General features: G+C 42.2%; 1 protein-coding gene across 2 annotated transcripts in view; it reads left to right on the top strand.

Moving 5' to 3' along the window:
• RGS6 (regulator of G protein signaling 6) overlaps positions 1–16,343 on the top strand; it is a 247,467-nt gene that overhangs the window by 161,143 nt on the left and 69,981 nt on the right. For both annotated transcript variants that reach the window (XM_058806258.1, XM_058806257.1), the window contains exon 4: positions 16,167–16,217. In XM_058806258.1, the coding sequence (XP_058662241.1) occupies positions 16,167–16,217 (51 nt within the window). The remainder of the gene's footprint in view (positions 1–16,166; positions 16,218–16,343) is intronic.

Raw genomic sequence — 16,343 nt, 5'->3', positions numbered from 1 at the left:
CATACAAATACCCAACAATTTCGTTTCATAAAGGGAGCATTCTACACCAGCATAAACATATAATTGCTTCAAAATAGGTTTAAGACAAAAATGTGCATTTAATAACCAGATGATAAAATTGATGAGATCTTAATGGAAAAAAAAAAATCAGTTGAATCAAAGCTAGCTGGCAACATACTTATCTCCATTCCTGACATCCTGATAACCACTGATTATACATCCTGCTAAAAGGATAAAAGCCCCTATTATTTTTTTTTCTACAGATCAACTTTCTTACATTATTTTAATACCAAAAAAGCAATCAAGCCCCATCCACATGTGTCTGTTTTCATTGGCATGTGCTTTGGCAGAGGCTGTTGTGGGTTTGTATGGAGCTCTCAGTCTTCACGGGGAGGGACTCACTAGTGGTCAAACTAGGCTGTATTTAGAAGTAGTTATATTCTTCCCTGATATCAGAACTGAACGAAGATGCTGTTGCTCAGCCATGGCAGCTTGGTGTGATGAGAGGTCAAAGCATTTCCTGGGCTAATGAGGCAGCTCTGGTGCTACGGACATATTGGACAGGGACACACCAAAGGCACCAACTTCCTCACCCTGTATGAAAAGCCTCAGAAAGGAAAGAGTTGAAAAAGTGATTAGCAGCTAGAGATGCCTCCCATGGTATCCACTTCCTCATGCTGGATTGCTGGCCCTCATGGCAGTCTGGCAGTGCAGACACCCTTTCTCCTGCAGCCAGAGATTCAGGTGATAAAGAAACTCCTGTACAGGGGACTCCTGCAGGGTGGGAACCCCACTTAAATCACTCGGGTGCCACATGGCCCAAAAGATGCTAACTGGCCATCTCTGCCCATAGTGCTTCAAATGGGAATTGCCAACAACTCTCTAGTTCTTGACCATCTGCAAATGCTTGAAAATTTTTCTTCTTCTTGTTGCCCAGGGTAAACCTGCTGTACGTTCTTCTGTTCTTCTTCCAGGACTTGATTGCATATACTGAATCAGTTCTTTACACACTTAATCTGAAGTTGTAGTGAAATAAACACATCCTTTCTATTTTGTGTTTTCATTTCAAATAATGGAAAAATGTGCTCTCCCTTATAGAATCATAGAATTTTTTAGGTTGTAAAAGACCTTTAAGACTACTGAGTCCAGCCATTAACTCAAACTGCCAAGTTCTCTGTTAAACCATGTCTCTGAGTGTCCCATCCGTATGTCTTTTCAATACCTCCAGAGATGGCAACTCAGCCACCTCCCTGGGCTGCCTGTCCCAATGCTTAATAACCTTGTCAGTAGAGAATTTTTTCCTAATATCTAATCTTCTAGCTTTATCACTTGTTACATGAGAGAAGAGCCCAATCCTGACCTTGCTACAACCTCCTTTCATATAATTGTAGAGAGTGGTAAGATTCCCCCCTTGGCCTCCTTTTCTCCAGGAGAAACAAGGCTTCTTGTCTCAGTTGGAGGCCAGAATTCTGTGGAATGCAGGAAGAGCAGGAAATCAGTTCAGCCATGTTGAAATAAGTATCTTAAATGTGTTCTTTATATTTGTTTATGGTCTACTTATAAAATGCACAGTCACTAGGGAGAGGCTAGAAGTTTTTTGGCCTTTTTTGTATTTTTCTGGAGGTTTCTATGATGTATTGTAGCATGCTGACCCTTGCTGGACACCAGGTGTCCACCAATGCACCACTGTTCTTCCTCCTTAGCTGGACAGGAGAGAGAAAATACTACCAAAATCTCACAGGTCAAGATCTGGACAGGGAGAGATCACTCACCAGTTACTGTCACAGCCAAAACAGACTCAGCTTGGGGAAATTAATTGAATTTATAACCAATCAAATCAGAGTAGGATAATGAGAATTAACCCCAATTAATAATCTTATCCCAGAGGCACCATCACCTCCACTGATTGGCTCAGCCTCGGCCAACTGTGGCAGACCCATCTTGGAGCCAGCAGGCGCTGGCTCTGTTGGGCACAGGGGAAACTTCCAGCAGCTTGTCTCAGAAGCCCTGTGTGTAGCCCTCCCACTGCCAAAACCTTGTCATGCCAATCCAATTCATGTGCATAAAGTGCTTGTTTTTTACTGTGAACTGATAGCCTCAGTGAAGCCTCACAAAAACAGACTCCAGACTTGGACTCACAAGACCTGCTATGACAGGTATTTTTAAGATCTAGCTCTAAATTTAAGGAGAGTTAAAGTCACAATACCAAAAGCATCTTTGGCAGAAACCCAGTCAGTTTGCCAGACCAGCGTTCTGGGCTTTTATAAGTGTAATTTGATGTTTTTTTATTTGTAGTGGGACACTGAAGGAAAGCTGGAGATGCTGTGATTGTATCTTATCATGTTGGATACTGGGAGGGTGTGTTGAAGGATGAGGATAAGTTATTGCCATGAGAGGAGTTTCTTTAAGAAGTAGGTCAATAATTTGTCATGCTGTACTGCACTTTATAATAAGGCTGTCATCTCCACATCTGTGACATGACTCTATGTGTTTTCAAAGTTAAATGCATGAAAGACACGCTCATGACTATAGGAAGCAAATATCATTTCTTGCTTTAACCTCTTCTCTCACCAGACCAGCTCCTGGCAGCAAATTGTTGGTTCAGCCATAGTCTGGCAGCCTTTGCTTGGGTTTTGCTGCAACTGTGATCAGAGCAATGAAGGGAAGCTGTTACTTGATTGGGTCCTTGGTTTTAAATTTGCATGACCTTGTTGTAGTTTGATCATGTTTGCACAAGACAGTCTGTGAGTAAGCTGGTGACAGAATGTAAATATGGCTCTTTCAATTTGTTCTCTCCAGTTGGAAACAATATTCTGAGTTACCTGCCTTGGGACCTACTGTAGTTTGCTCTGAGAATAGTGTTAGCAAAATTTGCACAGCTCTGACAGGTTTCAGTCTGTGAAAGTAAAACCAGAAATGAGCCTTACAGGGCAGGGATTCTGCACAGGAGAGTAGGACGGGGGAACTTTATTGGCAGGAATTGGTATTAATGTTCAACACTATGAAGTGGCAAGGCATTTTATGTTTTCACAGTGTTAGGTAAACATCAATTCATTAATCTTCACAGCTCTCCTGAAAGACTTTACACTTTGTTCAGCCATGTATTTGTCTTTCAGGAATATTATATGTGGTCTGTCCCAAGCCATACACGAATGTACCAGAATGAAAGTTTGGCTATCCCTGATGAAGCTCAAGTACATCCAGTAACAGAAAAGAACTTTGCCATTTTTTATGTTTCACATTCAGATATATGTATGGACTGTTACAGAATTCAGTGAAAAGCATGTGCACATATCTTAGATTAAAATTTGACCATTTAGATTTCATAAGCAAAATTTATTTTTGGATACCTGTCATTGTTTTCAACATATATGTTCTTATTCCTGGGGTCTGTTTTCTACAGGCTTATCCTCTTGCTTCTTGTGTATTTTCTCCATTTACTTCTATTACTCTTTCTCTCTTCTAACTTGTCTCTGTACATGCAGCATAAGCTAATGGAGTGTGAACAGGCTGAGAAGTTCATTTCAGAATAAATCACTATGTTGGACAGAATCTCCTGAGCTTGTGAGATAGCACGTTAGTATAAAGTGACCTGACATGCTTTCAACTGGCTTCATCAGAGTTGTGTCAGTGCCATCATGTTGTGTCAGTGTAATTGGTACAATACCAACACAGTTGGTACGATACCCAACATGCTGGATACAGCAAGGGCAGGAGCAGGCACAGCCAGCCCTGGTGGGGCAGCATGATTGCAGCTGTCTGAAGAAACTTGGTAGTTTTTAACCAAGGAATATGAGGTGTGGTCAGACTTATTCTACACACATTACTGTGTGGAGGAGGAGGAAAGATAGTTCTTTTCCAGTATAACTCTGGGTGCAGACCTTGTAATTTTATGTTTTCATAGAAAAATAGAATGCCACTTGGGATGCCTTTGCTATGTCAGAGTTAATTTGACCTGTAATTTTTTACATGGTCTTTGGAAGGGTATTTTGTAGTGAGATCAGTGTAGCATATGTGCATATTCACTATTCTTCCATTTAATCTGGTGTCACTAAGTTACCTTGCTTTTTGTACAGTGGGATTTCTGGTCCCAAATCCTCCAAGCATAATTTTCATGCTTGTTCTTGCAGAGGGGACCATACAATTTACAATCCAGCAATTACTGTGTTCCTGAGGAGGGATTATATGAGTATACAGAGACAAAGACATGGATTCCTGCATTTTTATCTAAGTTTTAGTGCCTGCTTCTATGTGACAAAATATTTTGTTAGAGAGAATTTACTTCTTTATAATTTTTTCCCCTCAGTTTAACATTATCTCTTTTTGGATCTGACTTCCTTTATTTGTTTTTATTGCATTACTTTGCAGAAAAGATTGCTGTAATACTTCCAAAATTTATTTTTCTTCTTCAAAACTTTTGTTCCTCAATACATTCTGTAACTTTTGCTTCTTACATTTCCCCTCTCTTGATTCAATTTCATTCATAAGGTCATAGCTTTAACCCTTTTGGGTGGCTAACCTGTTTTAGATGTTTTATTTTCATCTGGGAGAACAAAAGAAGAGATATTCAGCCATATCGGTTTTCTTCTTGTGTGCAGGCTTTGTCTTTGCCTCTCCAGTAAAACATAATTGAATATGTTTATAAAAGACAAGGTCTATATAGTGCAGTAAAATGCTCAGCATTCTCACTATGTCCCGCAAACATTTCCATGCGTACCTGACTTTGTTCTGGGAGCAGGCCAGTGAGCTGGCTGTGCTGGGACAGGCGATGCTTGCCAGCTCTGCCAGGCCGACGGGACAGTGACCTGAGTGCTGTGTCTTTGTTGTCATCTTTCTCGGAGATTTGATGCAAGATGCTGATGACTTGTTGAGTAAAAAGAGGACATTGCACATCTGAATGTGTTCCTCGTGAGCACGTGGTCCTAGGGTGAAAGTGAAAAATCAGCAAGGTATTCCCCTACTCTGCCTTTGCATGCCTGCTTTCAGATACAACCTGATGGTGTGACCTGTTGGATTTTATTGTTTTATTGTAATTGTGTGTTGTGATTGCCTGGAACCTTTTCCTCTCACTTCTCTTCCGTTTGAGTGACTTCAGTGGTCACAGCGTTCCTCTCTCTCTGCCGTGTCTCCCGGGGTGTGGAGAGGACAGGACAGGCCCCGCTCCTTTCCGCCCGGAGTCTGCGTTTGCTCTCCCTACCTCCGAAATCGGTCACACCTGAACACGATGACCGCATTTACAAGAGCGGCGCGCTCTCCATCTGGTTTTCCAGCGGCCTCGCCTCCCATTCCGTGGGCAACACCACCACCTCCCGGCCGGCCCCGGCCCCGCGGCTGCCCTGGGGCGGCATGCGGCCTGAGCTGAGCCTCCCGCCTGCCTCGGGCAGGAGGAGGCAAGGAGGAGGGAGGATGCACAAAAGGTGAAGCGAGGGAAGGAGCGACATGCATTTTAAATGAGAAAGTGGTCTGAAGTGAGAATGATCTGAACGCCTCGGAAGAATGTTTGTAATACCGATAAAGGTTTGTTTTCCTCGCAATGAGCGTTGATTTGCCATGACATCCAGGTGCTGCGGTCCGGGCTCCGCGGCCGGTGCCCGGCACTTTGGGAAGCAGGTTTCCAGCATTCGTGCTCCCGCCCGTAGCCCGCCCTCGGCCGCCCCTCGGCCCCGCGCGCTCCCCGCGCCCGCCATGGCACTCGGGCGCGCGGCCGGCGCCGTCCGTGCTCGCGCAGCGCCCCCTGGCGCGGCAGTGCGGCTCAGCCTGAGGCGGCCGCGGCGGCTGCGAGCGCGCGGGCCTCGTGTGGACGCCAGGGAGGTGTATTTGCTTCTATTTTATTTTTCATTTCAGTGTTTACAGGAAGACTTTTTAAATTTTTTTTTCTAGAGTATTTACATTGTTGTAGTTTCTACAGTCACTCGTGAAACTACTCTCTGAAAGTATTTTGAGAGTCTCCCAGAAGGTCTGATTAATGAAAATACAAGACCTTACGGAACACAGTGTTGGTGGACTAAGAAAAAGCTTTAGCTTTACATAGAAAGGATTTTGAGCTTTACTATTTGGAAACTAAAAGCAGCATGCATGTGTTTTTGTTGCACTGCAAAGGCTGTTATGTTCAGATCTGCCCAGGCAAACTGCTGAGAAGCACTGTGAGGTCCGAGGATGTTCCTGCCACACTCACCAGGACATGGCTGAATCCGGAGTGCACAGAGCAGCTGATGTGCCCCGGAATATACCTCTAGAGAGCCAAGCCAGACTGGGTTTGTCAAGAGTCTGTGGCGGTGATAAAACACCCTGATGCTCACGAGGTTTCCAGAAAGAAGTGAGTGCAGCTGCTGGGTCTCAGACCAGGGCACTGTTGGATGGCAGTAGGAAAGCAGCAGCGCTGTCAGGTGTGTCCCGCTGCTGGCAGGTGTTGCACCACAAAGCTCTCTAACACAAGAGAGCTGCTCTGATCAAGGCTGATCCAGGCTTTATCAAGGCTGCACTTTGCTCTTGGGTAGCACCAAATACACAGCTGGGCCCATCCTGCTTCCAGTACCTGCTGCAATCAGAAGTCATTGCTGCTTTGGAGCAGCCCATCAACTATTCCAACTCCACAGCCATGCTTACATCAAAAGGGGTTAAATAAAATGGTCTTCAAATTCTTGGTGAGAAAGAAAAAAGAAGTACAATATTTTGCTGCATTGTCTCTATCTTAGAATGAAAACAAAAATGCTTTCTAAGATTTGTAGACAGATAAGATACATGGTGTTTTGACATTAGATTCAATTATTCAAGCTGAATGGCAGTATTTCAGTGCAGCTTTCAGCTTTTCAAAATGTTTCTTACTTTCAGAGGTTATTTGGTAAAATAAACTTGAAGGGTATATCAGGCAGGAAATGTAATTTCTAAATATAGATTTTTAAAAAATGGTGTTTACTGCTTGTGTTATGCACATCCTTAGGAAATCTGTCAAATGTAAGAAAGAACAAATAATTTACTTATTTTGAATTTGTTAATTATGGCCAACTGATTTTTGTTTTCACTGTCATCATTAAATTGTTCTGCACATTTAAAATTCCCACTGTTACATATCTCTGCCCAAATCTGCAATGCTGGAACAAGCTGTTGCCAGCAAAATCAACTACGCCTTGCCAGTAGAAGTTTCTTTTAACACATGGCTTAAGGAGCCCAGTTTAAAATAAGGCCTCTAGTGTTAGTGCCAATATTGTCTCTTTGTTTTACATGGCACTAAGTAAATTGTCAGCAATTGCTACAGAGTTGTCGTTCACTTGGCTTTACCCTTGACTAAAAGAAATTACATGTGCTACCTTAACCCTGCTGGAGAATTGTCCTTGTTTGACTGCTGCACCAGTACAGAGCTCCAGTGAGGCCAGCTGCACTCCAGGGCAGCATAACCTAACCCTAGGCAGAGCAGCAGAAGCAGCCCTGGGCTAAGGCAGGTTCAAAGGAGAAAGCTGTGGAGGGAGCCATGTGTTTGGCAGTTCTGTGTTCCCCTTGTCATGCCTTTTGCAGCTCCTGGAGCTCTGGGCTTTGTGCTTTTCAGAACCCTAACCCTACCTACATATGATGATCACATGTGATTGAATGACCTAGCAGGAAAAGGGGTGGGAAAGCTGTACAATACTGATTATTTTATGAATGATGAACTCTTGGAGGGAAGAGAGTTACAGACGTTGGGTCATTTAATGTTCCAGATAATGTGTACTGCATCACTGCAAACACTCTGTGTGGTTCTCAACCTTTCCTAAAGAACACGAGGGGGAAAAAAAGTAGTAATGTGTCAGGAGGAATTTGCTTTCTTAGAAAATTTGATGAAGGTAACTACGCTTCTCAGTAATAGAGATCACAGATGATCATGTTGCTGCAGTTAACACAGAAATGTGTGATCCTGGAAGAGATTTGTTGTCACCAGGGCTCTGTAGGAGATTTTAAAATTGCCTTTTGCCAGCAGAATTACTGCAGAAATTAATAGGAATCTGGCATAGGTGACTACTACAATTCCAGATCTCTTAGTAAATAAATATTGTGCCAAAATCATTAAAATGCTGCAGCTTTCAGAGTACTTTGCTGTCTTGCACCACTTGGTGACCTTTACACCTTTGCAGGGAAACTGTTACAACACTGGTGAGGGAAAGGAGGACCTTGATGTAACAGCCTTTAAAATTCAGTTTGTGAATGAGGATGTGGTGTGAAGTGACCTGATAGTCACATGCTGAAATGCGACATCAGTTGCCTTCTACATTTTATCAATTTTCTTGTTTTCTGGAGAAGCAAATTAGCTATTAAAAATACTAATATATTATTGAAATGACAGAAACATTGCATTTAATTTAAAGGCTGTTCACATGAATTGAAGTAAAAATCTTTCCTCCCTAACAAGGTCAAACTCAGGAGTCTTCAAAAGCCTCAATTCCAGCAGTGCTCAGGGTTGCTTCCTTTGCTGTTTTGTTGCCAAACCATTTTGACAACGTGAGGAACAGCACCTAAACATGACTATATGGCAGAGAGCCAAATTGCTAAGCTGTGTGAGCCACTTCAGTAGTCTGACTAATGCAAAGGCAGAGCACCCAGAAAAGCAGCTGGGAATTTATGATCAATTGTAGGTGTACAGGTGCATCTCAACACATCCACAGTTCTTAGTGATTTGTAAAAGGTGGTAATTTCAGATGCTGTTACTAGTGCTGCTGGGAGTGCAAGCTGCCCTTTTCCTGCCTCTTGTATACCTCTATGAGGTTTCTTGAGACAATGTGCTCATCTTCTGTGGGTGTTATAGGAGCTATGGGTTTGAATGACACTAAGCATGCTAATTCTTTTTGTCTTGCAATTTCCTCCCATACTTGTAGTAACAGCAATTTGATATGGGGTTGTATTTGAGGAGAGAATAAGATTTGGGTACAGGTCACACGGTATATCTCTAATTTAGGCCCAATTCTAGCCAAGTGTAGCATCAGCAGTGGGGATTGCGCTGGGGTAATGGTATATCCTGGCTTCTGGAGGGTGTGTGCATTCAGGTTTACCTGCATGTTTGTTGATGCCAGGCCTGTCTTCAGGTAGCACATGATGGCAGCTCAGGTTTTCTTAGTCAGGTGTGGGGTGTTTAGCACAAATAAATCAGTGTGGCTGCCCTGTGCTAAGGCCCGGGCTTGGCATCTCACAGTGTGAGCAAAGGCCAGTGAGGGTGAAGGTGCTGAGTGTCAGGTGTGAGGGCTGGGCTGACGTGACACAGCTCTGTCAAAGTGCAGTGAGAACAACACTGAGGCTGGCGTAACACCAAACTCGTTATGAGCTGGGCAGGTCAACTGGAAAAAGGCCCTTTCTGGTATCACTTTTTTCCAGTTGAGGACCTGGTTTAAGCTGCCCTGGCAGACCTCTTTCACTGGGATCAACTGTGCATCCATTAGGAGGTTTGCTAACTCAGCCTTACTGTCACCACTGTAGAGCAATCATTTTAAATGCAGGGCTCTTGGTGAGTAGCATCCTTCTGCTCCTCAGCATGGCTGCTTGCTTCTAGGTTTTGGTGATGGGAGGGTATTGCCATGTCTTTGGGCGTGTCCCTGCTATTTTCTCTCGTGCCTCGTGAAGCTACCTGAGCTATTTTTAGATGGGCAGCCTTGTAAGGAAAGAAGTCTGGCTGTAGTATCTCTGAGCTCTTAAGATCTAATTCATCTTTGTTACCTGAGTAAATCAGCCCTCACAGAGCTCTGCACCATCATGCCATTTATTGATTCCTGCTTAGTGAAAATCTTCCTCTACAGGTCTGCATTGTGGAGGGAGTGTGCTCTTTGGTAGCCTGACCAATAGGACAAGGCAAAAGTCCCTCTGAATAACAGGTCAGAGGAAGGAGATATTAACAGGGTTGAAAGTACACAGGAATTTTGATTTTGCAATTCTAAACCTCCATCTTTCAAATATTGTGTTCCACCTTACCACCTAGCCTCATTCTTACTTCACACAGAGTACTATGTTTCAAATTGTTTTATTACAAGAAAAGTAAACTGTAAATTCAAGATCTTAAGTTTACAATGAACAAAAAGACTCCTTAGAAACTTTGGCTGCTTTATCAAAAAGGGGTGACACTCCTGCTGCAAATGGTTGTTAATAATTCACAAACAAGATTTAAAGTGAGTGTAACATAAAGGAAAACTGCTATTGCTAGAAGCTCTGAGCTGTTGTAGCTTTGATGATGCTCCTTAAGCTGTTGTAGCTTTGATGATGCTCCTTGCTGACACTGAGTGGTGCAATTACCACATGCTGATGAAGTTGAGCTGCAATTACCACATTTTCTGAGTCAACTGCGACTCAGATTGAGCTATTTTTTTAGTTGGCATTGGTATTTATTTATATACTCATTGTAGGTAAATTTTATAAAACATTTCCTCAATATTTGTGCAGAATACTAGAGAGAGACCTAGATGTTCCTTCCCCCCCCCCCCCATAAAAATGGTTGCTTTGTGTTACATCCCTATTGTGAGTGGTAGTCTGTACTTCCAACTTAGCTGAAATCATTGTGGGTGTCAGTGAGGGGCTTTGTGTAAGAAAAATTGTAGCACAGAGTGCTAAAGGCCTTGAGAAATTTTATATGAAATCGTTTTGCTATTTATCATGGGGGATGTTAATTTGTTTATTTTTGTAAGTCCAGTGGTAAAAGTGGGGATAATTAACCTTTTGTCCTAGATTTACCAAGGACTCAGAATTGGTTGGGGAAGGACCCAAGACATTATTTTCATTTAACAGTGTGATTGCTATGATTAACAGCATGAAAAGCAGCTTGAGTGTCTGCTCGTACACCTGTGCATGTATTTTTATGTCATTTCAACTGCTTTTGATTTTTTTTTCTCTTGCTTTTCTTATAGAAATATTTAAAGATTGCTCTGAGTTCAGGAGCAAATTGTTTAGAAAATTTGGTGCTAAAATGGGTTCATCTATTTTCAAGAATGAAGTGACAGGAAGGGGGACATATTTTTACCCTTCCAACAAAAGACTATCTAGGCTGTGAGTTTGGAGGTGATTGACATCAGAGGCCAGGCATGTGGCTTGTTTGCCCATGAAGTGTGTAGATAAGATCTAGGAAGAAGATGAACATTCACATTTTTCATGGGGAAAAAACCAACAAAACAAACAAACAAAAAAAACCCTATCCCAACCAGACTGAAAACCTCCCCCTGCCATGCAGAAGTACTTAATATATTTTTAAACCATCAAAATATGTTCAGAGAATATTAGAGTTACACTAATACTGAAAAAAGACAGGAAATAGCCAAGCAAACTCCTGTATCCTTCTGTATACAGATATGTATAACACATTTTCTCATGGTTTGGTCAGGTGGGATTTTAAAATGTTTTTAAGACCTCACTTGCTTCATTGATACTATCTGTCAGTGCAGTGTGAGGCTGTGAATGATCTGAGATCCAGGATAACCCACCCCATCAGCTGATGGCAGCCAGTCGTCAGGGCTCAGCTTAATAAGTCCCATGAGACAGGACAAACTGTGGTCTTTGGTCACTGATGCCACACCTGACCACATGAGGTGTCTCATGTCAAATCCCTGTAGAGCTCCACTCATCAGTGCTTGTCAGCTCTGCCATCTCAGGACACAGCAAAAAGGCAGTTGTCTTTCCAGGCCTAAAAAGACAAATAGAGATACACACATTTGCTGAGGTTTCAGAAATACTCCTATAATTTTTATTTGTATACATACACATGTGTACAGGTGCAGGCCTTGTCAGGGACATGTTTGGTCTGTTGGGTGACAAGCAGACCTCAGTGGTCCTTGTACCTCAGAACCAGAGGTACAGACTCCACTCCAGGCAGCAAATCTTTAGAAGTATTTCAGGATGGTGAGTTGTCCTGTCTGCCTTTGTCATTTCAGCATGTAAAAGATGGGCAAATCTTTCTTTCTGCATTTTCTGGAAGAGGTAGAACAGCACAGGTTGAGTAGATACAGTATCAAATACAGGGGTAGTGACTCACCTCACCAACTGCATCTTGCCAATGGCCCCACACCTTGTGAATTTTTTAAATTAATCTTTCAGTGTCTTACCACTCATTTGTCATGTTGACAGGCAATGGCAAGCAGAGAACGCTAGCTACTAATATGGGGTCACTGAGGCTGAAGAGAAAATGCAGAAAATAGCAATAAATATAAAACTGCCGCTCTGTCTCTAAACACGTTGCTGGATAAATGGCCATTGTGAATATGTTTGCAGGTAGAAATACAGCTATTCTGTTGGTGTTAAGCAACTTCAGCTTCAAAGAAGAGCCTAAGGCAAAAAGATATGTTTCATTATAGATGAGGAGGAAATAGGTGTTCAGAGGATGTTGGCTATTCTTGAACTGAGCATTTTGACTCAGATGAAATGTAGATGTATAGAGAGGAGCACAGAGAAGATGGAAGCTATTTCTCTACCTGGATTCGGTAACACTTCCTGTTATGAAGACATGACCAACTGTTTGTTTTTAGAGGATTTCAAATGCCCTGTTAGGGTACAGTGGAAATATATCAGAGTCAAGGGTTTTCCTTGGGTGCCCTCTGAAGGAGCTTGTGAAATGTGAGAAAATACCCTTCTGGGAAGATGAGTTACATGAGGACCATTTACCTGGCTTAATCTATAGGAGAGGTGAAGATGATGTTTTCTTGAAGACTTACAGATAGAGGTATCCGTGTCTTGGTCTGGAAGACAACAGTGTTGTAAAGAAATCATTCTAATCTTCACTATGTCTTAGAAGGATAAATCTAAATTTTCTTATTTTAAGAAGGGCATAAGTAGTATTTCTAGGTGGGCAAAAGCAGGTTGCAGTGATAGAAACAGCCACAAACAAATGCAAAGCCATTGTGTAAGGGTAACCCCAAAAACTGAAGGTGTTACAGTAGATGACAGAAAAGAGTTTTCATTATGACTGAATATTAATTAGTGACATGGCTATTAACGATGACAGTAATTAACAGAGGAAGGAAAGACTTGTCATTGTCCAAAGGGTGAGTAATCAGTCTTGGCAGGTGATAAATAATGGTTCAGCAAGCTCAGCAGAAAGATAATCTGTCTGCCTCAGGACAACTGGAGAACAGCTATAACATCTTCCAGGCTCTTGGCAGCATTCAGGAATTACTTCATGTTTTTAACAGAGAGAAATTAAAATTCCTGATCTCAACTGCTGCTTATATTCTGGAGTGGCTGATCACAGGAGTTCTGGTTGAGTCAGTGCCTTCAGTTTACTTACCCCTTTAAACCTTTCCTGCCCATATAAACCTTTCTTTTGCGGGGTCAGAGACTGGGGAGCCAGCATTCAGCATTACTTCAGATTTTCATTGTTGTTTGATGGAAATTGAATAGATTCCTCAGAAGTGTCCTAGAGCTGGGACATGATCATTCTATGTTAAAATGGAGTGGGACTTAGTCCTAAATCAGGAACTATGTGTTCCTGTACTGGAAAGGGAAATGATCTGGAAGGAAGATCATGCAGAAACCAGTTCGCCTCCCATGGCCAATGCGATACTGTAGATAATTGTCAGGTATCAACTCTCACGTCACTTGGGAAGACAGTGCCTAAGAGATCACTGCAAGCCTGTAAGGAGAGACCAAAATCAGGAGAAACAGTGGATTTTTTTGTTTAGGAGATGAACTGAAAAATCAAGAAAGATTTTGGTTTCACTTGAACCAAGAGCATTTTGTGAGGTTTTGTTTCTGACAGTACAGAAGCACTACAGTTTGAATCTTCTTGAATTAGTTTTCTAACCATAAATGTTGTACTCTCTCTTCAAAATCTTTTTTTGTAAAAGGTAAAAGGGCACACCCATGTTTATAAAATACAATATTTTATTAACAAACTTGTCAAAACAACATGGCTCTGAACATATTCCCCATATGTTATTCTGCTAACAGTGTTCACTAGATGCCTTTTTGCGGATAGTTTTGCACCCCTTGTACATATTTTTCTGAATAAATTTATTGTTCAAGAAAATGACATGACCTTGGGATGCATCTGGCACGATGGTTTTAGTAGAGAAAAGACAAGTGCTGGCACCATTGCCAGAGGCACTGATTTGCTGTTCTACAAGGTACTGACTGCAGTTTTGGTGAGCTCAGTTCAAAGAAGCTGATTTAAATTTGAGAAGTTGCTGAATGGTATAGGGAGAGACCATCTTAAGAGGACCTAGGAAAAGTTGGGTTGGTTTAATGAGGTGGAGACGGACAGACAATGTGTCAGCCCTGCATAGAAACACTCAGGAGAAACTGTCAAGGAAGAATAAATTATTATTTTCCTTCAATCACAATACCGTTATAAAATACATATAAATTGCACATTAACAAACTTAGGTTGTGAAGTTAGAGGAAGAGTTTATTTAAAAAAAAAAAAGTTGGAATAACTTTCCAGATAGAGTAGTGGCAACTGAAAATGCTCCTAGGTGAAGTTGGGAGGTGTGGAGAATGACCATACTGCTGAGAATACAAGATCATGAAATTGATCCTTTAGTATCTGGTTTGCCTGCTTGCCCAGTATGTAAGTGAAATCAGATACTTTCCTGATCTTCAGGAGCCCCGCTGATTCCCTGCAGGGGACAGGTCTGTTGTTTCATCTGCCTTGGGTGGAGGATGAGGTAGGTCAGGTTCATACTGCTGAAGCCTGTCTGAACGGGTTTGCTGGTGCTCTTTGTAGCGTTCTGGATCAACTTCTATTGCCAGGGGAGTGGGAGCTGTTGTCCCCTTCTGTGTGGGGTAGAGCTCATGTTTCTAATGGGAATTTCAACTGTATGGGAGAGTCAGACCTACAGACAATTGCAGGGACCTGAGGCACTTGCAGTACCTGTTGTGTCTCTCTGTGGCACATTGTGACTCCTGGCCTTTATTATATCTAAGGTTTGCTGAGGGCATGGGGATGGTTTGGGCCTGTGGGAAGCAAAATGTTCTTCTGGAACAAACATGGTAATTATGCTGCTCCTGAAGTCCCATGAGTTCGGAAGTGCTCCACACAAATCAGATCCTCTGGGATTTGTTTTGTAAGCCTGAACCAGTTTGGATATGGCTTTGAGCAGCCTGGTCTAGTGGATGGCATCCTTGCTCATGGAGGGGAGTTGGAACTGGATATATTTAGGTGTCTTCTAGCCCAAGCCAGTCTATGATTCTATGAAGTGTTACTGGGGCTATTAGCCTACTGTATGTGAATGCAAATATTTCTGTGGAAATTGACTGTATGTTGAGAAGGGCTTGATGTTATGTCTGCATCCAGACATGGCATTGTTAGGTTGTGATGAATGCTGTTGCAACTTAGTATGGGCTTTCCATATTGCATCCAAGTGTCTTTGCTGATTGCTTTTGATTTTGGAGAACTCCATTAGCTGATTTGTACACACCATTATGTCTAATTTTAAGCTTAACTTTCTGAGTATGTGATTTAACTAAATTTTGCTGCCCTGCCATGATGTATTTTGGTAACAGGCCTTTCTACTGAACAGTGACAAGTTTTCCGCTTCTGTGATCTCCATGCAAGCAACAGAGGTTGTATACATGCAGAGGATCAATCCTAGAGTATTTTATGTTCTTTATAAGATTGCAACAACTTTCATTGTACTGGATGGGCCCTGAAAATCTAATGAACTTCCTGATGGATATTAAAGGCTTGCTCCTTTCAGTCACCATTCAGTTTGTGTGATCACCACCAGGTGACCACTCACAGGGGCTGTGGTTACAGGCTCTCTGAATACCACCTCGCTTGTCTTTGACATAAGTAAGGCCCTCCTATCTGTTTTTGACTGATGTTTCAGTTTTATACATTTACATGTTACAGGTGTGAGTTGCCAGTAGATGCTCCTTCGTTTCCTTGCTAACCTGTGCCTGCAGAAACTTATCTCTGTATGCTGAGGTGAGAAGAAAATGAGAGAGAACAGTTACAGGGAACCATTAGACTATTATCTGACTTCAGGTATATCAAGTCTGCTATTGCACAGAAAGCCCCATGGGACTTAGTACCTGTCAGTAACCATGTAGCTGCAGTGTGGCACAAGAAGGAAAAACATTCTGAAACCTCAGTGGAAATAAAAAGCAAAATGGAATAAAGTTCATGCCAGTTCTATTGTATCTATCTTAATATTATCTCTCTCTAGGGCACTCAAACCCTGTGGTCTCGGTGTCTAATGCTTTCTTAAATTTTTGTTCATTTGTTTGTTAAGGTTCTGATATTGTGCAGTGGCTTATGAAGAACCTCAGCATTGAGGATGCAGGTAAGGTGACCACAGGTGGGGAGAAATAGGTGCTCCATCTGTATTGTGTGTGCCATTAGACAGTAGATACTATATTGCTGCAGCCTAAAATGGCAGTAAAAGAACATGGTTGATTTAAACATTGGA

Source organism: Ammospiza caudacuta, chromosome 6 (genome assembly GCF_027887145.1).
Source record: "Ammospiza caudacuta isolate bAmmCau1 chromosome 6, bAmmCau1.pri, whole genome shotgun sequence".
Taxonomy (NCBI): Eukaryota; Metazoa; Chordata; class Aves; order Passeriformes; family Passerellidae; genus Ammospiza; species Ammospiza caudacuta.
This window is presented reverse-complemented; position numbering and strand designations above follow the sequence as displayed.